The sequence below is a fragment of the Petromyzon marinus genome, chromosome 15, assembly GCF_048934315.1.
Source record: "Petromyzon marinus isolate PM22_M1 ecotype Great Lakes invasive population chromosome 15, UKy_Petmar_22M1.pri1.0, whole genome shotgun sequence".
NCBI lineage: Eukaryota > Metazoa > Chordata > Hyperoartia > Petromyzontiformes > Petromyzontidae > Petromyzon > Petromyzon marinus.
In genome coordinates this window covers 1148777-1173869 of record NC_133681.1, presented here as the reverse complement: position 1 = coordinate 1173869, position 25093 = coordinate 1148777, and the positions used below count along the sequence as shown (strand labels likewise).

Genomic DNA, 25093 nt, shown 5'->3' with positions numbered 1-25093 from the left:
TGCTGCAGCATCACGATCTTGGTCCACGAATTCCATGAATGAGAGCGCGGCTTTCGGATGAATCCGGAGAAAACACCCCGCGTGGGAAACCGAGCGAGGCTCCGCACAGATGGATTCACTAATCCATTGCTAGAGTGCTATCACCTGCACGCCCATCTCGCGCACCCGCACTCACCCACCTGGTGTTCCCATACAGTCGTCCCCACTCCGATCCTGAGAGCCAGGGGATTGCGACCCGGCCGGCCCTGCTGCATTCCTCGCTTATCTCGACGGCTCTGGAGTTACCAGAACCCAGCGAGGCGAGCGGCACACAGACACGGGAGACGCCACCCTCACACACTCACTCACCTTCACTGCCCTCACCCACACACTCACCTTCACTGCCCTCACCCACACACTCACCTTCACTGCCCTCACACACACACACACTCACCTTCACTGCCCTCACCCACACACACACACACCTTCACTGCCCTCACCCACACACTCACTCACCTTCACTGCCCTCACCCACACACTCACCTTCACTGCCCTCACACACTCACTCACCTTCACTGCCCTCACCCACACACTCACCTTCACTGCCCTCACCCACACACTCACTCACCTTCACTGCCCTCACACACACACTCACCTTCACTGCCCTCACACACACACTCACCTTCACTGCCCTCACCCACACACTCACTCACCTTCACTGCCCTCACACACACACTCACCTTCACTGCCCTCACACACACACTCACCTTCACTGCCCTCACACACCCACTCACCTTCACTGCCCTCACACACACACTCACCTTCACTGCCCTCACACACACACTCACCTTCACTGCCCTCACACACACACACACTCACCTTCACTGCCCTCACCCACACACACACACACCTTCACTGCCCTCACCCACACACTCACTCACCTTCACTGCCCTCACCCACACACTCACCTTCACTGCCCTCACACACTCACTCACCTTCACTGCCCTCACCCACACACTCACCTTCACTGCCCTCACCCACACACTCACTCACCTTCACTGCCCTCACACACACACTCACCTTCACTGCCCTCACACACACACTCACCTTCACTGCCCTCACCCACACACTCACTCACCTTCACTGCCCTCACACACACACTCACCTTCACTGCCCTCACACACACACTCACCTTCACTGCCCTCACACACCCACTCACCTTCACTGCCCTCACACACACACTCACCTTCACTGCCCTCACACACACACTCACCTTCACTGCCCTCACACACACACTCACCTTCACTGCCCTCACCCACACACTCACCTTCACTGCCCTCACACACACACTCACCTTCACTGCCCTCACCCACACACTCACCTTCACTGCCCTCACACACACACTCACCTTCACTGCCCTCACACACTCACTCACCTTCACTGCCCTCACCCACACACTCACCTTCACTGCCCTCACCCACACACTCACCTTCACTGCCCTCACACACACACTCACCTTCACTGCCCTCACACACACACTCACCTTCACTGCCCTCACCCACACACTCACCTTCACTGCCCTCACCCACACACTCACCTTCACTGCCCTCACCCACACACTCACCTTCACTGCCCTCACCCACACACTCACCTTCACTGCCCACACACACACACTCACCTTCACTTTCCTCACCCACACACTCACCTTCACTGCCCTCACCCACACACTGACCTTCACTGCCCTCACCCACACACTCACCTTCACTGCCCTCACACACACACTCACCTTCACTGCCCTCACACACACTCACCTTCACTGCCCTCACCCACACACTCACCTTCACTGCCCTCACACACACACTCACCTTCACTGCCCTCACCCACACACTCACCTTCACTGCCCTCACACACACACTCACCTTCACTGCCCTCACACACACACTCACCTTCACTGCCCACACACACACACTCACCTTCACTTTCCTCACCCACACACTCACCTTCACTGCCCACACACACACACTCACCTTCACTTTCCTCACCCACACACTCACCTTCACTGCCCTCACACACTCACTCACCTTCACTGCTCTCACCCACACACTCACCTTCACTGCCCTCACACACACACTCACCTTCACTGCCCTCACCCACACACTCACCTTCACTGCTCTCACCCACTCACTCACCTTCACTGCCCTCACACACTCACTCACCTTCACTGCCCTCACCCACACACCTTCACTGCCCTCACACACACACTCACCTTCACTTTCCTCACCCACACACTCACCTTCACTGCCCTCACACACACACTCACCTTCACTGCCCTCACACACACACTCACCTTCACTTTCCTCACCCACACACTCACCTTCACTGCCCTCACACACTCACTCACCTTCACTGCCCTCACACACACACTCACCTTCACTGCCCTCACACACACACTCACCTTCACTGCCCTCACACACCCACACACCTTCACTGCCCTCACACACACACTCACCTTCACTGCCCTCACCCACACACCTTCACTGCCCTCACACACACACACACACACCTTCACTGCCCTCACACACACACTCACCTTCACTGCCCTCACACACACACTCACCTTCACTTTCCTCACCCACACACTCACCTTCACTGCCCTCACCCACTCACTCACCTTCACTGCCCTCACACACTCACCTTCACTGCCCTCACACACACACTCACCTTCACTGCCCTCACACACTCACCTTCACTGCCCTCACACACACACTCACCTTCACTGCCCTCACACACTCACCTTCACTGCCCTCACACACACACTCACCTTCACTGCCCTCACCCACACACTCACCTTCACTGCCCTCACACACTCACCTTCACTGCCCTCACACACACACTCACCTTCACTGCCCTCACCCACACACTCACTCACCTTCACTGCCCTCACACACACACTCACCTTCACTGCCCTCACACACACACTCACCTTCACTGCCCTCACCCACACACTCACTCACCTTCACTGCCCTCACACACACACTCACCTTCACTGCCCTCACACACACACTCACCTTCACTGCCCTCACACACCCACTCACCTTCACTGCCCTCACACACACACTCACCTTCACTGCCCTCACACACACACTCACCTTCACTGCCCTCACACACACACTCACCTTCACTGCCCTCACCCACACACTCACCTTCACTGCCCTCACACACACACTCACCTTCACTGCCCTCACCCACACACTCACCTTCACTGCCCTCACACACACACTCACCTTCACTGCCCTCACACACTCACTCACCTTCACTGCCCTCACCCACACACTCACCTTCACTGCCCTCACCCACACACTCACCTTCACTGCCCTCACACACACACTCACCTTCACTGCCCTCACACACACACTCACCTTCACTGCCCTCACCCACACACTCACCTTCACTGCCCTCACCCACACACTCACCTTCACTGCCCTCACCCACACACTCACCTTCACTGCCCTCACCCACACACTCACCTTCACTGCCCACACACACACACTCACCTTCACTTTCCTCACCCACACACTCACCTTCACTGCCCTCACCCACACACTGACCTTCACTGCCCTCACCCACACACTCACCTTCACTGCCCTCACACACACACTCACCTTCACTGCCCTCACACACACTCACCTTCACTGCCCTCACCCACACACTCACCTTCACTGCCCTCACACACACACTCACCTTCACTGCCCTCACCCACACACTCACCTTCACTGCCCTCACACACACACTCACCTTCACTGCCCTCACACACACACTCACCTTCACTGCCCACACACACACACTCACCTTCACTTTCCTCACCCACACACTCACCTTCACTGCCCACACACACACACTCACCTTCACTTTCCTCACCCACACACTCACCTTCACTGCCCTCACACACTCACTCACCTTCACTGCTCTCACCCACACACTCACCTTCACTGCCCTCACACACACACTCACCTTCACTGCCCTCACCCACACACTCACCTTCACTGCTCTCACCCACTCACTCACCTTCACTGCCCTCACACACTCACTCACCTTCACTGCCCTCACCCACACACCTTCACTGCCCTCACACACACACTCACCTTCACTTTCCTCACCCACACACTCACCTTCACTGCCCTCACACACACACTCACCTTCACTGCCCTCACACACACACTCACCTTCACTTTCCTCACCCACACACTCACCTTCACTGCCCTCACACACTCACTCACCTTCACTGCCCTCACACACACACTCACCTTCACTGCCCTCACACACACACTCACCTTCACTGCCCTCACACACCCACACACCTTCACTGCCCTCACACACACACTCACCTTCACTGCCCTCACCCACACACCTTCACTGCCCTCACACACACACACACACACCTTCACTGCCCTCACACACACACTCACCTTCACTGCCCTCACACACACACTCACCTTCACTTTCCTCACCCACACACTCACCTTCACTGCCCTCACCCACTCACTCACCTTCACTGCCCTCACACACTCACCTTCACTGCCCTCACACACACACTCACCTTCACTGCCCTCACACACTCACCTTCACTGCCCTCACACACACACTCACCTTCACTGCCCTCACACACTCACCTTCACTGCCCTCACACACACACTCACCTTCACTGCCCTCACCCACACACTCACCTTCACTGCCCTCACACACTCACCTTCACTGCCCTCACACACACACTCACCTTCACTGCCCTCACACACTCACCTTCACTGCCCTCACACACACACTCACCTTCACTGCCCTCACACACACACTCACCTTCACTGCCCTCACCCACACACCTTCACTGCCCTCACACACTCACCTTCACTGCTCTCACCCACACACTCACCTTCACTGCCCTCACCCACACACTCACCTTCACTGCCCTCACACACACACTCACCTTCACTGCTCTCACCCACACACTCACCTTCACTGCCCTCACCCACACACCTTCACTGCCCTCACACACTCACCTTCACTGCTCTCACACACACACTCACCTTCACTGCCCTCACACACACACTCACCTTCACTGCCCTCACACACACACTCACCTTCACTGCCCTCACACACACACTCACCTTCACTGCCCTCACCCACACACTCACCTTCACTGCCCTCACACACACACACACACCTTCACTGCCCTCACACACACACTCACCTTCACTGCCCTCACCCACACACTCACCTTCACTGCCCTCACACACACACTCACCTTCACTGCCCTCACACACACACTCACCTTCACTGCCCTCACACACACACACACTCACCTTCACTGCCCTCACCCACACACACACACACCTTCACTGCCCTCACCCACACACTCACTCACCTTCACTGCCCTCACCCACACACTCACCTTCACTGCCCTCACACACTCACTCACCTTCACTGCCCTCACCCACACACTCACCTTCACTGCCCTCACACACACACTCACCTTCACTGCCCTCACACACACACTCACCTTCACTGCCCTCACACACCCACTCACCTTCACTGCCCTCACACACACACTCACCTTCACTGCCCTCACACACACACTCCCCTTCACTGCCCTCACACACACACTCACCTTCACTGCCCTCACACACACACTCACCTTCACTGCCCTCACACACACACTCCCCTTCACTGCCCTCACACACACACTCACCTTCACTGCCCTCACACACACACTCCCCTTCACTGCCCTCACACACACACTCACCATCACTGCCCTCACACACACACTCACCTTCACTGCCCTCACACACACACTCACCATCACTGCCCTCACCCACACACTCACCTTCACTGCCCTCACCCACACACTCACCTTCACTGCCCTCACACACACACTCACCTTCACTGCCCTCACCCACACACTCACCTTCACTGCCCTCACACACACACTCACCTTCACTGCCCTCACCCACACACTCACCTTCACTGCCCTCACACACACACTCACCTTCACTGCCCTCACACACTCACTCACCTTCACTGCCCTCACCCACACACTCACCTTCACTGCCCTCACCCACACACTCACCTTCACTGCCCTCACACACACACTCACCTTCACTGCCCTCACACACACACTCACCTTCACTGCCCTCACCCACACACTCACCTTCACTGCCCTCACCCACACACTCACCTTCACTGCCCTCACCCACACACTCACCTTCACTGCCCTCACCCACACACTCACCTTCACTGCCCACACACACACACTCACCTTCACTTTCCTCACCCACACACTCACCTTCACTGCCCTCACCCACACACTGACCTTCACTGCCCTCACCCACACACTCACCTTCACTGCCCTCACACACACACTCACCTTCACTGCCCTCACACACACACTCACCTTCACTGCCCTCACCCACACACTCACCTTCACTGCCCTCACACACACACTCACCTTCACTGCCCTCACCCACACACTCACCTTCACTGCCCTCACACACACACTCACCTTCACTGCCCTCACACACACACTCACCTTCACTGCCCACACACACACACTCACCTTCACTTTCCTCACCCACACACTCACCTTCACTGCCCACACACACACACTCACCTTCACTTTCCTCACCCACACACTCACCTTCACTGCCCTCACACACTCACTCACCTTCACTGCTCTCACCCACACACTCACCTTCACTGCCCTCACACACACACTCACCTTCACTGCCCTCACCCACACACTCACCTTCACTGCTCTCACCCACTCACTCACCTTCACTGCCCTCACACACTCACTCACCTTCACTGCCCTCACCCACACACCTTCACTGCCCTCACACACACACTCACCTTCACTTTCCTCACCCACACACTCACCTTCACTGCCCTCACACACACACTCACCTTCACTGCCCTCACACACACACTCACCTTCACTTTCCTCACCCACACACTCACCTTCACTGCCCTCACACACTCACTCACCTTCACTGCCCTCACACACACACTCACCTTCACTGCCCTCACACACACACTCACCTTCACTGCCCTCACACACCCACACACCTTCACTGCCCTCACACACACACTCACCTTCACTGCCCTCACCCACACACCTTCACTGCCCTCACACACACACACACACACCTTCACTGCCCTCACACACACACTCACCTTCACTTTCCTCACCCACACACTCACCTTCACTGCCCTCACCCACTCACTCACCTTCACTGCCCTCACACACTCACCTTCACTGCCCTCACACACACACTCACCTTCACTGCCCTCACACACTCACCTTCACTGCCCTCACACACACACTCACCTTCACTGCCCTCACACACACACACTCACCTTCACTGCCCTCACCCACACACTCACCTTCACTGCCCTCACACACTCACCTTCACTGCCCTCACACACACACTCACCTTCACTGCCCTCACACACTCACCTTCACTGCCCTCACACACACACTCACCTTCACTGCCCTCACACACACACTCACCTTCACTGCCCTCACCCACACACCTTCACTGCCCTCACACACTCACCTTCACTGCTCTCACCCACACACTCACCTTCACTGCCCTCACCCACACACTCACCTTCACTGCCCTCACACACACACTCACCTTCACTGCTCTCACCCACACACTCACCTTCACTGCCCTCACCCACACACCTTCACTGCCCTCACACACTCACCTTCACTGCTCTCACACACACACTCACCTTCACTGCCCTCACACACACACTCACCTTCACTGCCCTCACACACACACTCACCTTCACTGCCCTCACACACACACTCACCTTCACTGCCCTCACCCACACACTCACCTTCACTGCCCTCACACACACACACACACCTTCACTGCCCTCACACACACACTCACCTTCACTGCCCTCACCCACACACTCACCTTCACTGCCCTCACACACACACTCACCTTCACTGCCCTCACACACACACTCACCTTCACTGCCCTCACACACACACTCACCTTCACTGCCCTCACACACACACTCACCTTCACTGCCCTCACACACACACTCACCTTCACTGCCCTCACACACACACTCACCTTCACTGCCCTCACACACTCACTCACCTTCACTGCCCTCACACACCCACTCACTCACCTTCACTGCCCTCACACACCCACTCACTCACCTTCACTGCCCTCACACACCCACACACCTTCACTGCCCTCACACACACACTCACCTTCACTGCCCTCACACACACACTCACTCACCTTCACTGCCCTCACACACACACACACACACCTTCACTGCCCTCACACACACACTCACCTTCACTGCCCTCACACACACACTCACCTTCACTGCCCTCACACACACACTCACCTTCACTGCCCTCACACACACACTCACCTTCACTGCCCTCACACACTCACCTTCACTGCCCTCACACACCCACTCACTCACCTTCACTGCCCTCACACACCCACTCACTCACCTTCACTGCCCTCACACACCCACACACCTTCACTGCCCTCACACACACACTCACCTTCACTGCCCTCACACACACACCCACTCACCTTCACTGCCCTCACACACACACTCACCTTCACTGCCCTCACACACACACTGACCTTCACTGCCCTCACACACCCACTCACCTTCACTGCCCTCACACACACACCCACTCACCTTCACTGCCCTCACACACACACTCACCTTCACTGCCCTCACACACACACTCACCTTCACTGCCCTCACACACACACCCACTCACCTTCACTGCCCTCACACACACACTCACCTTCACTGCCCTCACACACACACTGACCTTCACTGCCCTCACACACCCACTCACCTTCACTGCCCTCACCCACACACTCACTCACCTTCACTGCCCTCACACACACACTCACTCACCTTCACTGCCCTCACACACCCACTCACCTTCACTGCCCTCACACACACACTCACCTTCACTGCCCTCACACACACACTCACCTTCACTGCCCTCACACACCCACTCACCTTCACTGCCCTCACACACCCACTCACCTTCACTGCCCTCACACACACACTCACCTTCACTGCCCTCACACACACACTCACCTTCACTGCCCTCACACACACACTCACCTTCACTGCCCTCACACACCCACTCACCTTCACTGCCCTCACACACCCACTCACCTTCACTGCCCTCACACACACACTCACCTTCACTGCCCTCACACACACACTCACCTTCACTGCCGGCCGGTGACATTCATCGCCTCCGTTCAAGGGCCGCGATTCGCGTGCGTGACCCCTGCCCCTCGTAGTAGTTACTGCCCCCCCTCCCCCTTCACCACCAACAGCCGTGATCAATCCACTGCTGGATGAAAAAAAAAACCTCGCCTCCCCTCGCCTCCTGCCAGGCCGTCGACGCCTCTGACGGTCCCCGTGAATCAGGGACATCTTCTCGGGCGCGTTTACTCCTCCTTTGGCTGCCGCTCCGTGATTAGTCTCGCCCCACCGGCCTTTGCGGGTAACCATGGCCAGTCCGCCAGGTGTCATAAGGTACATTCCAGTCCGTGTTCTCAATGAACACGGCTCCAGCCATACTTCACCACGCTGGTCAATGCGGGGTGCTGTAGTAGGCAGGTGATTGGGGGGGGGGTTCCGACATCACTCGCCACTGATGTGAGCCGCGGCTGGCAATCCATTCGGGAACACTATAGCGGTCCGATAGAGTCGATGTTAACCATCGATGTCACACCAACTAGCGCACACCCGGCGTTACAAGGGTCTCGGTAAAGGCGCAGCCCTGCAGTTGCTCGCTCAAGCCACTGCTGACGGAAGGGACCTTGCACGAAACGAGAGGTGTACGGAGCTACTCGAGACGGCGTCTGGCCTTCTCTTCCACGCTCGCCAGACGTTTTGTAACAAATTGGAGCACCCGAACTCGGAGATCGGTTGCATGTGTAAACCTTTTAGTGGTTCTAATTTAAACTAAACGTATACTGCGCACACATCGCCAGCAGAGGGAGCTGCAACTGTTGCACGGCACTTCTGTACTCGCACGTCGTTCCTACTCCCACTCCCCGACTTCACGATACGCACACCGACACAACAAGCGTCGTGGTGAAGCGTGGTAACATCGAGCCCCACGACCCGCACGGCATGGGGAGGGGGTGGAGGGGGTAGGGGGGGGGCGGGGATCATCCAGCAGTGGAGTGTGCGCACAGACGCGGAACCGCGACCACTCACCGCGCTTCCCGACTCGCGGTCTTCGAAATCTCCCCAACTCGTCCTGGGCTCCTTCGTCCAGTGGCGTCTGCCGATCTTCTGGATCTCACACCCTGTCGGCCTCCCCACCTCTCGATCCCCCGATACGAGGTCCTCCTGCTGTTCCAACCTCCGGGTCTCGCGGTCTCAAGGGTCCTCCCGCTCTTTGAATCTCCCGATCTGCTGTGCTCCCTCGCGATGGCCCGATCCGAGGTCTCCCCGATCCTCTGCTCTCAGGTCATCTCCATACTCCGGTCCCTCGGGGTTTTTGAATCGCCAGATCCGTCGGTCTCCTCCCGATCTCGGGACCCCGTGAGTGTAACTCAGGATGTCATCTTCTTGCTGTCTGTCGCCACTGCCGCCCTGTCTGACGCTACCTCCTACGGCACATGCGCGCACAGCGCTATCAATACACACGTGTGTGTGTGTGCGTGTGTCTTTGTTCGGGTGTGTGTTGTGGGGAGCGATAGTGTAGCGATTGCGCTACGAACCCGTCCAACTGAGTTGAATTCCCGCTCATGGCCAATTCCAGTTAATTTGTCTGAACTGGTGCTGGGGCTCCCCTAGGTCGACTCGACCTCGAATGAGTACCCGGTGGGGTGTGTAAAACATCGCCATCGGGGAGACAAAGGCGGCCGGGCGTGGTGCTGGCCACCCACCTCCTCGTGTGCCGTACAAGCCTTCATAGGTGCTCGCTAACAGCACTTGCCCCAACAGTCTGTTAAAGATGATGTGTGGGGATCTTCGAGACGTCTCGAGTGTTTGTGCTGAGACCTCCTCCCAGAGAATCTCCGCCACTGTAGCGACGTCACTCATTAACTCACCACGTCACTCACTCATTAACTCACCACGTCACTCACTCATTAACTCACCACGTCACTCACTCGGTAACTCACTAAGTCACTCACTCGGTAACTCACTAAATCACTCACCACGTCACTCACCGAGTCACTCACTCAGTAACCCACAAAGTCACTCACTCAATCACTCACCACGTCACTCACCGAGTCACTCACCGAGTCACTCACTCAATCACTCACCAAGTAGCTCAGTCAGTAACTCACCAAGCCGAGTCTCTCGATCGCTCGGTCCACTCACCACAAATCCCGGGCTCAACCGCACTCGGGTCTGTGCGTGAGGAAGCGGCGCGCGCCACATTGACCAATCACAGCTCGGGTGAAGGGGAGGGGGTAAAGACGGGGGGGGGGCAACCACCAACCTCCCCCCCCCCAACAAAAACGGTGACAGTGGTGGTCATGCAAAACATGGACTGTACTACGCAGCCACTATTTATGAACCACAAGCAACTCTCTGCCATTCACCTTTGAAGCTTCGTGCATGAGAACCCGAAGGATGTGCTTTGTTTAGCCATACTTCACCACGCTGGTCTCTATGTGCTACTTAAAGGGGTGGTGCAGATTTAACTCGGGGTACCGACGTTAGTCGGAGCCGGGTCAAATTTGCGGTGCGCTAACCACCGCGCCACCACTCCACTCTGCGTAATGCGATACATCGACCCGCACCGATGTTAGACGCGGTGGGAAATTCTGCTCGTCACGTCAAAGTACACACAGAACTGTGCACCCATTCAGCGTGTGCGCGAACGCCGATTCCGCGCGGTTGTAGCTCTACGAGAGCCAGAACGCGGCCACCCAGTGGACAAGCGACGCTGCTTGTACACAGGGCCTCAGCGGCAGCTCACTATGGAGACCCCAGCGGTCGTGACCCAGGGTAGGCGGCGCGCCGAGACACCTCGCCCGGGTGCCCCGAACCTGTCCAGAAATGCCACCTGGCGATGTGCGTGGAGCAGTGAAGCCAGCTGCACAGACTGGCTGGCGGATCCGCGATAGGGAACCGGTTTTGGGTGCTGATTTCGCTCTCTATTTCTCCCGCCAAGCCAGCCGGTCTCTGGCGGGTGGGCCTGGCGCGGATCTTCGGACCGCGGTGCGTGTCGCGATAGTGGAAGGATGCGCGGCGGGTGGCTGGCTCTTCGCGTAGGGGGGTGGTGGGTGAGTTGGGGTCGGCACATGAAATAACAAGAGCCAATTTTTTTTCGAATTCGCTAAAAAAAACGCCTACATTTTCCAAGAGGCGCAATGCGCCTGCATACGAGACGGTCCCAAAGAACGTCACCAAAGAGTCATTGATGAGCCGCGTGGTGGCTCCGCAGCAGCAGGCTGGCCGACCCCTGGCGGAGCCGCAGACGTTTGGGGAAGTATTCTGACTGCGAAACATTCGCACGTGATAAGCCACGATTGTTGAGCTATCAATTGCGATCGCCTGGTGGGTTCTGAAAAAAATAGCTACAGTGAGGGAAAAAGTATTTGATCCCCTGCTGATTTTGTACGTTTGCCCACTGACAAATAAATTGTCAAGTCTATAATTTTAATGGTAGGTTTATTTGATCAGTGAGAGACAGAATAGCAACAAAAATCCAGAAAAACGCATGTCAAAAATGTTATAAATTGATTTGCATTTTAATAAAAAATAAGTATTTGACCCCTCTGCAAAACATGACTTAGTACTTGGTGGCAAAACCCTTGTTGGCAATCACAGAGGTCAGACGTTTCTTGTAGTTGGCCACCAGGTTTGCACACATCTCAGGAGGGATTTTGTCCCACTCCTCTTTGCAGATCTTCTCCAAGTCATTAAGGTTTCGAGGCTGACGTTAGGCCTCGGCAAGGTAAGGTAATTTACCTTTTTTACCGGGTAAAAGGGTAAAGGTAAATGTGTCGACATGCCAAGGGGTAAGGTAATGGGTAGGGTAAAGGTAGCTCGGAAGAATTACCCGGTAGGGTAAAGGTAGCGCGAAGTATTACCCGGTAAATACGCTGCCTTGTTTACCGCTAAAAGCTCCGTGGCGCAGTCCGGGGCCTCCATTTAATAAGTAATATATATTTTTTAACTATTTTAAAAACACGCTTTAATGAAATGTACCATACGAGTAATGGCAGAACTCCACGACTCCAGGAAGTGGCCCTGACGCTTGCCATAACGTAAGGGACCGTGGCCAATTACAGCCAACGTCAGTTGACAGTGGACAATTGGACCCAAGCCCGAAACATAACATAAAAAATAATGTTTAAAAATATTTTTATTTTATTTTTAATGATAGAATATAGCATTGTCATCAGTATGACATAATTATACCAAGTTCGCAGTCGAAACCACATTGGGAAGTGGGTTTAAATTGAGTTACAAGATTTGAAGATACAACAACGACAACAGACAGAGTGAGTTAAAAGAAAGCGTGTAAAATTGGAATCGAGAGTATTCTATAGATGAATAAAGCACTCTGCCTAGCATTTACCTGTTATAAACCTTTTTCATGTGTAGTAGTACCCCAGTAATTACTCTGTAATCAGGTAATTTGTATGGGGTAAGGGTTAAAGGTAGGGTAAAGGTAGGCTCGTTGCTTTTAACCTTTTACCTTACCTGCTGAAGGGTAAAAGATAGGGTAGAGTGATTGTATTGTGGTAAGGTAAAAGGTAGGGTAAAGGTAGGCTCGTTGTTTTTACCTTTTACCTTACCTGTACAGGATTAACTGCACGCGTGGTAAATGTTATGTTGGGCAAACAGGACAAATGATCAGCACGAGACTAAAAGAACATCAGATAAATATTAAATACTCCCAAATACAACTATCAGCAGTAGCAGAACACGCGTGCCAACAAGGACACTCAGTTGATTTTGATAATGTTGAAGTTCTGTGCAAAACTAGCTGCTACTGAGCAAGACTAATCAGAGAATCTATCGAAATTGAAATTAATCAAAAATAATTTTAACCGTTCAGATAGCTACCGCCTTAGTGCTGCGTGGAAGCGAATCACCAAATAATACAATGTTTAAATGCATGCCTATAAGGGCACCATACCTCAATAGGGATTACCGTTGGTACGGCTATTTTAATAAACACAATAGACAGGAAGGACAAGTTTAAAGGGCTCGCATGATGCACATGCATCATGTACGTTGCCTCAGTAATCCCCCCCCCCAACCCATTTTGCGCAAGAGCGCAGAAGCGTGGTCACCACATCTACGTCTCTATATAAGGAACGAAGCAGATGGACTTCTCCATAAATCTGGCTGTCACCTGATGAAGCTGGTTGTAATTACTGGCGAAACGTCGTACTCAGATTGTAAATTTTGTGGCTTGGCTCTCCAACACACCGATGTGCTGCACTAGTGACGAATTGGCCACGTTCTGTCTACGTGACAACCCTTACTAGTTGGCTGTTTCGGGTTATCGGTCGCGAAAGCCTACGTGTTACAAAACATAGTTTAGTTTAGAAAGCCCGCAAGGCATGCACGTCCACACTCCTACTTCCCCTTTCCCCTCGCAAAGCCGTGATCCGCGTGCTGGGTAGGGGCATAGGCGACAACATTGCCACGGGGTGGGATGCGTGCCACATGCAAGTTCACGTGCCACATGCAAGTTCACGTGCCACATGCAAGTTCACGTGCCACATGCAAGTTCACGTGCCACATGCAAGTTCAGTGGGTCTCCATGGAAGTCTGGTGTTTCTTTCTTCGCACAGATGGAGAGCGCCTCCGATTAGCATAGTTGGTTACGTACGGTGTGGAAGTTCAACAAACACACAGAGAAAGGTATGATAAGTAGAGTGGTCTGTCAGTGATAAACGGCGCGCTATCAAAGTTGTAAGATACTGAGTTCACACGTGTTAACCTCTTCAGACATAGTTTATAGTTTTCATGTAGTTTCATTTATTTGGTATAGCCCTGTGAGCCATTCGGCTCTTGAATCGGGTGCAACCGCAACAAACAAAAAAACAAAAACACGGACAAGAAAACATCTTAAAGTGACTTTGTGCATGTGCAAACAGAAAATCCAGGAAAAAAACATCAAAATATTCCTGAAATAGCACCGTACACCAACGCTGTGTGCAAAAATCCCAGTGGGATGCAAGTCAAATAACAACAATAACAAGAAAACTTAGATTAAGGCCATCAGTCTAACTCCGTACTACAATAAACAAAAACATGGCCAAACCAAAAAACTTTTATAAATCACCAAAATAAAGCCATAAATGCAATGTAACAGTGATCATAGGGAACTGTGACTGAATTTGTAACAATAAACTACATAAATAACATGTAACACCAAACCCTAGAGCCACAGCTGGCTGCATGAGTCACTTCACAAACAACAGGAGCATCAGTCGGAGTATCACATTTTTCAATGCACCTTTAAGATCAGCACACTAAATCAAAATACAGATAATACTTTGCAGCGGTCATCCGGAGCGAAACATTTTATTTTATTTTAGGCCACTGAATAGCAGTGGCAGCTAGGGGTGTACAACTCCTCTAGAGCAGTTTTGAGTGAAGATCTCATAGGTAGTGTTTCAAGTTGCAGTTTGTTGGCAATAGCATTCCAGACCCTGGGGGCATCAATAGCAAAGGCCCTTTCAGACGATGGGAGGATGGAATTTTAAAATAGAGCAATATGACGGAAGTAGCTGAAAGACATGCGTTCCGATCTACAGTGTGGTGAGTGGGTGGATGGGTGGGGTTGAGTGTGTCGGTGTGACCAGCAGTGTGGTGAGTGGGTGGGTGAGTGGGTGGGTGAGTGGGGTTGAGTGTGTCAGTGTGACCAGCAGTGTGGTGAGTGGGTGGTTGAGTGTGTCGGTGTGACCAGCAGTGGGGTGAGTGGGTGGGTGAGTGGGGTTGAGTGTGTCAGTGTGACCAGTAGTGGCGTGAGTGGGTGGGTGGGTGAGTGGGGGTGAGTGTCAGTGTGACCAGTAGTGGGGTGAGTGGGTGGGTGGGTGAGTGGGGGTGAGTGTGTCAGTGTGACCAGTAGTGGGGTGAGTGGGTGGGTGAGTGGGGTTGAGTGTGTCAGTGTGACCAGTAGTGGCGTGAGTGGGTGGGTGGGTGAGTGGGTGAGTGGGGGTGAGTGTCAGTGTGACCAGTAGTGGGGTGAGTGGGTGGGTGGGTGAGTGGGGGTGAGTGTGTCAGTGTGACCAGTAGTGGGGTGAGTGGGTGGGTGAGTGGGGGTGAGTGGGGTTGAGTGTGTCGGTGTGACCAGCAGTGTGATGAGTGGGTGGGTGAGTGGGGTTGAGTGTGTCGTTGTGACCAGTAGTGTGGTGAGTGGGTGGTTGAGTGTGTCGTTGTGACCAGTAGTGGGGTGAGTGGTTGAGTGTGTCGGTGTGACCAGCAGTGATGTGGCTGGACACAGTGTGGATGAGACCCTTCCACCGCAGGAGGTGTGAGCATGCAATTTCTGGGCTGCGCATCCAACTCTTCATTACACGACTGCTATATTGGAAGCCCAATCGATATCGTCCACGAACCTAGACCAAGATCTTTCACTTGTCGGCACCGCCTGCGGCCCTCAAGAGTTAATTACGGGCTCAAACATTGTAAACGAAAGAGTCATCGAATAATTAACTTTAATTGGCCACGTATCTAGATTAGTACGATGTGAAGGCCAACTCAAACCGGTCCGCCCGCTCGTGTTTGGTTTGGCTGGGCGGAGTGAGCGCCCGCCGTTGTTTTGTTTCCCCGAGCAAGCGCCAGGCATTGTGTTGACTTCAACGCGTTGCGCTTGCGAGAACCGTGTGCACAACGCCAGTTGCACCGCCGTGCGCACAACGCCAGTTGCACCGCCGTGCGCACAACGCCAGTTGCACCGCCGTGCGCACAACGCCAGTTGCACCGCCGTGCGCACAACGCCAGTTGCACCGCCGTGCGCACAACGCCAGTTGCACCGCCGTGCGCACAACGCCAGTTGCACCGCCGTGCGCACAACGCCAGTTGCACCGCCGTGCGCACAACGCCGTCGCCGTGTGCACAACGCCAGTTACACCGCCGTGCGCACAACGCCAGTTACACCGCCGTGTGCATAACGCCGCGTGAATAACACCGCCGTGTGCACAACACCACCGTGTACCCATGCAGCTCACGTGGTGTAATGGGTAAGAGCAACCTTCAAATTGCAATCCGCCGGTAAGAATCGATCTCCCGGTGCGGCAGGTAGGGAAACAACTAAGAATTATTAATTGTTCAAAATAAAGGTTTCTGGGTTAGGTTGCGTAAGAATGTGTCGTAACCCTCCACCACCCGACACAGCCAGTAAGGTTTGTCACGTAAACAACGCGCCAGTGAGTGACTACTTCAGCCCACCGGTGTGTAGGAGAGTAAATCCACAACATTTACAATTTGAGTACAGTGACGTTACACTGGTAACTATACAACCAGCATCATCGGGCGATTTGCCAGAATAGTGAAGCAATCCACCTCCTCCCGGTCTTCAACAGAGCAACCGGAGGACGACGTCGTCACTGAACCATCAGGTGCAGATATCAGAGGCGTAGGACAGTAGGGGGGGGGGGGGGGTATTGTAATTATATAATAGATTAGTAATCAGTTCATTAGCATGCGTTTCCTCTATAAGGAATGCAGTTGTAAGATGTATTACTTAATAATACGCGTCCACAGCAAGAAAAAAACTGCTGTGGTTGTCCCACCTGATGACGATTGCTTGTGTTGCGATCGAAACGTCGTGATCGATTATTTTTCTACCTACGTGACTTTACCGAAAGAACCACAGCAAAATTTAGTTTTAAACAACACTTCAACGTTGTCAAAATCAAACGAGTGTCCTTGTTGGCACGCATGTTCTGCATCATCCGAGAATTATGTTTGAGAGTATTTCATATTTCTTTGCTGTTCGTTTAGTCTTACGCTGTTACATCCCGTCTGTCCAATATAGCATCTGCCACATAAGCGAAAGCCTACGTGTTAAATTATAATTGTATTTATATGGCGCTTGCTTAAATGCTTCAGCAACTCAACGCGTCTTGCGAGGCATCTCATCTCAAACATTCCAAGGGCGCCCCCAGTGCCAGCTGTCCCTGTGCGCGGCACTACGTGGCTCGTCACCGGCCTACACATGGGCATTGGTCTGTCGGCAGGTGGCGTTGACTACCGTGTTATACCCCTATTTGAGTAACATTTCCAATTAGGCAGATTTAGAGTATTACGCCGATACACAGTAGCCTACTAACACACCTACCCCCACACTCCTGTCCAGCGCAGGGGTTTACATCGATAGAGCAGTCGTGTGTGGTGGGGTAAAGTGTGGGTACTCCTCTTCATTGTCTGACCAACGTGAACAATTAGGCCAAATGACCTCTCGATGTGCTCTCGAGAGCTCCCTCTGCAGCAGTGGCGTGAGCAAGCCATTGCGAGGCTGCACTTTGAGCTTTGCACTTCATTGCGTCTGTATCGGTCTATTACAGCCCTTCGTCAATCTACTGCTGGATGAAGGCGCCCTAAAGCCGTCTCGGGTCACGGGTGTCGATGAGCCATACTTCACCATGATGGTGAGTGCGGGTTTGTGAAATGAGCGTGATGTTAGCCATGGCCAGGAAGCGAACCCAGGCCCATTGCACAGGGTGCTAACCACTGCACCACCACTCTTCCCCAAGTGGTAATGGGTGCATGCACGGTCCATGTTACAGTCCCTTTTGTCAATCTACTGCTAGGTGAGAGCCTCCCCCACGCCGTGCAGGTCGAGAAAAAATATTCGAACATAATTCACCACGCTGGTCAATGTGGGTCAATGGTTAATGACCTTCAGCTTTCCATGAAAGCCCCAATAAGTCGCAGAACTCTTAGTCAGGTGGGTCCTGCTACACTGGGATGTTTTGCCATCCACAAGTGTTGTGAAAGGGTCAGACCAGAGACACTCGACATCGCTTGCACTCGTAACTGGGTATGTATTTATTAAGCTCGCATTCAACAGCGACGCAATCAGTCGAAATGCACAGCCTATTTTGTCATTCCGCGCTCCTCCAATCGGCGCGGTAAGCAGTTCCACGTGCGTACGTTCCACCGCTGGATGTTAGTACGCCTCTCCACGCCGTCGGCGAGTTGACTGACCATTATTGACCACGCTGGTCGACGCGGGTTCGCGAACGCGGCGAGCAAAGACGTCACGGTGAAATTCCATTTTATTCGCTGCACTGCCCTCTATTGGCGGTGCAGCTTTTGCTTGCGTTGAAGCAAACGCAGCTGAAATGCACTCCCCAGCGGGCCCACGTGCCTGTTGTGATGTGTATACATTACGGCACTTTCAGGGGAGGCGGGTGTTTACGCGGAGGGACAGACATCGGGAGGAGACGCGCGTGCTTGCTTTGGGACTGACGTTCTCCACAACGACGCGATCGATGACTGTGTTCGGCGTGGCGGTGGTTCTGCCAGGCGCTGTCCAGGATCCACCCTGCTGAGTTTTTGAGTGCTGACGGGATCTCCTGCTGAATTGGGGGTGGTTTGGTTAAAGGGGTGCTTATATATACACAACCACCACCATCATTGTTAACGTTATATGGGATAAAGTTCACAGAATTGGTGTGGATATTGAGATGGCAATTAAAACAACACCCATGTCCATCAGCAGCACTGTTTCTATGATCAATCAACTGTTGGATGAAGGCCTCCCCAGGTCCGTCGCCATCTCTCGCGGTCGCACTCCGCAGGAATCCATCCAGCCCCTGTACACGAGCCGATCTCATCGCTCCATCTCCGCAGTGGACTTCCCCTCGCGGGCGCCTTGCGAACTTTACGAGTCTGACCACCCGTGTCTCTGACCACCCGTGTCTCTGACCACCCGTGTCTCTGACCACCCGTGTCTCTGACCACCCGTGTCTCTGACCACCCGTGTCTCTGACCACCCGTGTCTCTGACCACCCGTGTCTCTGACCACCCGTGTCTCTGACCACCCGTGTCTCTGACCACCCGTGTCTCTGACCACCCGTGTCTCTGACCACCCGTGTCTCTGACCACCCGTGTCTCTGACCACCCGTGTCTCTGACCACCCGTGTCTCTGACCACCCGTGTCTCTGACCACTCGTGTCTCTGACCACCCGTGTCTCTAACCACCCGTGTCTCTGACCACCCGTGTCTCTAACCGTGTCTCTGACCGTGTCTCTGACCGTGTCTCTGACCACCCGTGTCTCTGACCACCCATGTCTCTGACCACCCGTGTCTCTGACCACCCGTGTCTCTGACCACCCGTGTCTCTGACCACCCGTGTCTCTGACCACCCGTGTCTCTGACCACCCGTGTCTCTGACCACCCGTGTCTCTGACCACCCGTGTCTCTGACCACCCGTGTCTCTAACCACCCGTGTCTCTGACCACCCGTGTCTCTAACCACCCGTGTCTCTGACCGTGTCTCTGACCACCCGTGTCTCTGACCACCCGTGTCTCTGACCACCCGTGTCTCTGACCACCCGTGTCTCTGACCACCCGTGTCTCTGACCACCCGTGTCTCTGACCACCCGTGTCTCTGACCACCCGTGTCTCTGACCACCCGTGTCTCTGACCACCCGTGTCTCTGACCACCCGTGTCTCTGACCACCCGTGTCTCTGACCGTGTCTCTGACCACCCGTGTCTCTGACCACCCGTGTCTCTGACCAGCCGTGTCTCTGACCACCCGTGTCTCTGACCACCCGTGTCTCTGACCAAACGTGTGTCTGTACAAAACGTGTCTCTGGCCACCCGTGTCTCTGACCACCCGTGTCTCTGACCACCCGTGTCTCTGACCACCCGTGTCTCTGACCACCCGTGTCTCTGACCAAACGTGTGTCTGACCAAACGTGTCTCTGGCCACCCGTGTCTCTGGCCACCCGTGTCTCTGACCACCCGTGTCTCTGACCACCCGTGTCTCTGACCACCCGTGTCTCTGACCACCCGTGTCTCTGACCGTGTCTCTAACCACCCGTGTCTCTGACCACCCGTGTCTCTGACCACCCGTGTCTCTGACCACCCGTGTCTCTGACCACCCGTGTCTCTAACCAGCCGTGTCTCTAACCACCCGTGTTTCTGACCACGTCTCAACCACCCGTGTCTCTGACCGTGTCCCTGACCACCCGTGTCTCTGACCACCCGTGTCTCTGACCACCCGTGTCTCTGACCACCCGTGTCTCTGACCAAACGTGTGTCTGACCAAACGTGTCTCTGGCCACCCGTGTCTCTGACCACCCGTGTCTCTGACCACCCGTGTCACTGACCAAACGTGTCTCTGACCACCCGTGTCTCTGACCGTGTCTCTAACCACCCGTGTCTCTAACCACCCGTGTCTCTAACCACCCGTGTCTCTAACCACCCGTGTCTCTAACCACCCGTGTCTCTGACCACCCGTGTCTCTGACCGTGTCTCTAACCACCCGTGTCTCTAACCAGCCGTGTCTCTAACCACCCGTGTTTCTGACCACGTCTCAACCACCCGTGTCTCTGACCGTGTCCCTGACCACCCGTGTCTCTGACCACCCGTGTCTCTGACCACCCGTGTCTCTGACCAAACGTGTCTCTGACCAAACGTGTCTCTGACCACCCGTGTCTCTAACCACCCGTGTCTCTAACCACCCGTGTCTCTGACCGTGTCTCTAACCACCCGTGTCTCTAACCATCCGTGTCTCTAACCACCCGTGTCTCTAACCACCCGTGTCTCTAACCACCCGTGTCTCTAACCACCCGTGTCTCTAACCACCCGTGTCTCTAACCACCCGTGTCTCTAACCACCCGTGTCTCTAACCATCCGTGTCCCTAACCATCCGTGTCTCTAACCACCCGTGTCTCTAACCACCCGTGTTTCTGACCATGTCTCAACCACCCGTGTCTCTGACCGTGTCTCTAACCATCCGTGTCTCTAACCACCCGTGTCTCTGACCGTGTCTCTGACCACCCGTGTCTCTAACCAAACGTGTCTCTGATCGTGTCCCCGTCACTTAAAGGAGGGGGGTCAAGAACTGGCCCCCGACTGCGTGGGCCCTCCAACTCCGCCTGCGTCCTGGACGGGCCCACGGCCGCTCCGAGAACCCTCGGGCCTTTGCCGGACCTGCCGGTCCACGCCAGAGGCCCGCACAGGCCCCAGGGCCAGGCCCCCCGCGGGGGCCGCCGGCCGGTGCCAGGGCTTGGGCTGGCGGGGCGCCGTGGCGGCGCTCGGCTCGCGGCCCGTGGCGCGGACGTGGCCGCGACTCCTCAGGCCGGGGACCTCCTCGCCGCGCTCCACGAGCAGCAGCAGCTGCGCGAAGGAGAGCGACGCCTCGAGGGCCGCGTCCTCTCCGCCCGCTCCCGGCGGTGGACGCGGCGCTTCAGCTCCACGCGGCCCGCTGCTGGAAATGTTGTTGTTGCTGCTGCTGCTGGAAATGTTGTTGTTGCTGCTGCTGCTGGAAATGTTGTTGTTGCTGCTGCTGGAAATGTTGTTGTTGGTGTTGCTGGTGGTGTTAGCGGCGTCACCTCTGGTGGTTGTGGTCACGGTACTGACGGGAGGAGGGGGCGCCAGTCCCGACTCCACCGGCTCCGAGCGCCACCCAGCGGTGTAGCCGGGACTAACATCACCACCACCATCATCACCATCACCACCACGAAGCACAGGGTCCGTCTGGGAGGCGGCCATGTGGCGATGGGAGGGATGGGGGTTTAGAGGACGTCTCGGCGGCGCAGTGCTGAGATCACCCGGCGAGCTCGGTTCGAATCCCGGCCGCGGCTACCGTCAGTGGCAGGGCGCCGTCTCTACCGTGGAGTTGCGCAACCCTCTTGCCCGACCCCTAACCCACCCGTACTGAGCAGCGCGTGAGTAGCCCCACACGGAGCCTCGAGTCGTCTCTCCAGCGGAGGGTTCGTAACGAGCGGGGTCCGTGTAGGGGTTGGAGACCCCCGAGAAGACGGGCGGTGGGGGCTGATGTCGGATGCCACGTGGCGGGTCGCGTCAGCCCAGGGGTCCGCGGCGATTTGCTCCGCAGCGCGCGACGCAGCAACGACGCTCGATCGGCAATGCGGAGACCACGTGACGTGGGGTAGTAAGTTGACGCCGAGGAGGGGGGAGGAGGCGCCTCGCCCCCCCCCTCAATGTGGAGTGACGTCACCCGCTAATTATGAATGGGGAGGGTCCATTTGGAGGACGTCACCTTATAATGATTATTAATGAGGGGGGTTGTTCGATGTGGAGAGACGTCACTTGCTCATGATTATTAGTGGGGGGGGAGTACTCCATATTGAGTGACGTCACCAGCTCATGATTATTAGTGAGGAGGGGCAGGGGGGGTGTCCATTTGGAGGACGTCACCTGCTCATGAATATTAATGAGGGGGGCTGGTCGATGTGGTGTGACGTCACGAGCGTTAAGGACAGACATTCCTGGGTGATTATAGTAGGCACGGCAGCTCGCGTGATCTCTGCGGCCACAGAAGGCCTGCCACATTAACCACAATGTGTTTACAATCAAAATAGAGTCGATGCTGGAATTGGATTGCGAGATTCAAACGAACCGTTGCCCCGGGGCGCGTGGCCTTCGGAATGTCTTTGACGGGAGGCGAGTTACTCGGTGCACCGATGACCGGGGCCTCGTCGATGTTGAACTTCTTTCACACCGTACGTTGCCAACCGCGCTATTCGGAGGTGCGGGGGAAGGACAACAAACTAAACACAAACAAACAGTTATGAAGAAATGAGTTTGTCAATCTAGATGTCAGTTTTCAGTTCAAGTGAAATAGCTCCCAGCGGCTTCCTAATATCGGTGGGAAGAGCGTTCCAGACGGCCACAGGAGCGCATCTGAAAGCGCCGCGCGATGCGGTGACCGGCGTCTTTGTTCGATGTCGAGCAGCCAGAAGCCGCCGCAGCTGCCGCTGCTGCTGCTGCGAGGATGACCACCGCAGTTCGTGTGGTGGTGGTGGTGGTGGTGATGATGATGGTGGTGATGATGGTGGTGGTGGTGGTGATGATGGTGGTGGTGGTGGTGGTGATGATGATGGTGGTGATGGTGGTGGTGATGATGATGGTGGTGTTTGTGGTGATGGTGGTGATGGTGGTGATGATGGTGGTGATGGTGGTGGTGGTGATGATGGTGGTGGTGGTGATGATGGTGGTGATGATGGTGGTGGTGATGGTGGTGGTGATGATGATGGTGGTGATGATGGTGGTGGTGATGATGGTGGTGGTGATGATGGTGGTGGTGGTGATGGTGATGATGGTGGTGATGGTGGTGGTGATGATGGTGGTGATGGTGGTGGTGATGGTGGTGATGATGGTGGTGGTGGTGGTTGTGGTGATGGTGGCGATGATGGTGGTGGTGGTGATGATGATGGTGGTGGTGGTTATGATGATGGTGATGGTGGTGATGATGGTGGTGGTGGTGATGATGATGATGGTGGTGGTGATGGTGGTGATGGTGGTGGTGATGGTGGTGGTGATGATGATGGTGGTGGTGGTGGTGATGATGGTGGTGGTGGTGATGGTGATGATGGTGGTGATGGTGGTGGTGGTGATGATGGTGATGATGGTGGTGGTGGTGATGGTGGCGATGATGGTGGTGGTGGTGATGATGATGGTGGTGGTGATGGTGGTGATGATGATGGTGATGGTGGTGATGATGGTGGTGGTGGTGATGATGATGATGGTGGTGGTGATGATGGTGATGATGGTGATGGTGGCGATGATGGTGATGGTGGTGGTGATGATGATGATGGTGGTGGTGATGATGATGGTGGTGATGATGGTGATGGTGGTGATGGTGGTGATGGTGATGATGGTGGTGGTGATGGTGGTGGTGATGATGATGGTGGTGATGATGGTGGTGGTGATGATGGTGGTGATGATGGTGGTGGTGATGGTGGTTTATGCTCCTTGTACGAGATCAGCGGGCTGTGGTTCATTAGTGGCAAGCGCTTTGTGTGCGCGCAAATGAATGCGACGTCATAATACAGAGACGCTCTGTGTGTGACACTGGACACTGATTCTATCTCGTGTGGAACTTTAGTCGGCTGACCCTTTCCCCTAGGAA

General features: G+C 54.9%; 2 protein-coding genes across 3 annotated transcripts in view; both read right to left on the bottom strand.

Moving 5' to 3' along the window:
• Positions 1-11422, bottom strand: part of LOC116942553 (adhesion G-protein coupled receptor F1-like) — an 85475-nt gene extending 74053 nt beyond the window's left edge. The window contains exons 1-2 of one of the 2 annotated variants that reach the window (XM_032954600.2): positions 11352-11422; positions 10270-10667 (exon numbers count right to left, since the gene is read on the bottom strand). The gene's annotated coding sequence lies outside the window, so the exon portion shown is untranslated. Of the gene's footprint in view, positions 1-10269; positions 10668-11327 lie in introns of both variants that reach the window. The other variant, XM_032954601.2, reaches the window with a different exon arrangement.
• Positions 11423-19008: 7586 nt separating this feature from the next.
• Positions 19009-23106, bottom strand: PEX39 (peroxisomal biogenesis factor 39). The gene has a single exon (XM_032954598.2). The coding sequence runs from the start codon at positions 22708-22710 to the stop codon at positions 22054-22056; it is 657 nt and encodes a 218-aa protein (XP_032810489.2). The 5' UTR covers positions 22711-23106; the 3' UTR covers positions 19009-22053.
• Positions 23107-25093: the final 1987 nt, after the last annotated feature.

What these genes read in the sequence shown, in the direction of transcription:
- PEX39 (XM_032954598.2), bottom strand. Translation starts at nt 22,710, where the DNA reads ATGGCCGCCTCCCAGACGGACCCTGTGCTTCGTGGTGGTGATGGTGAT.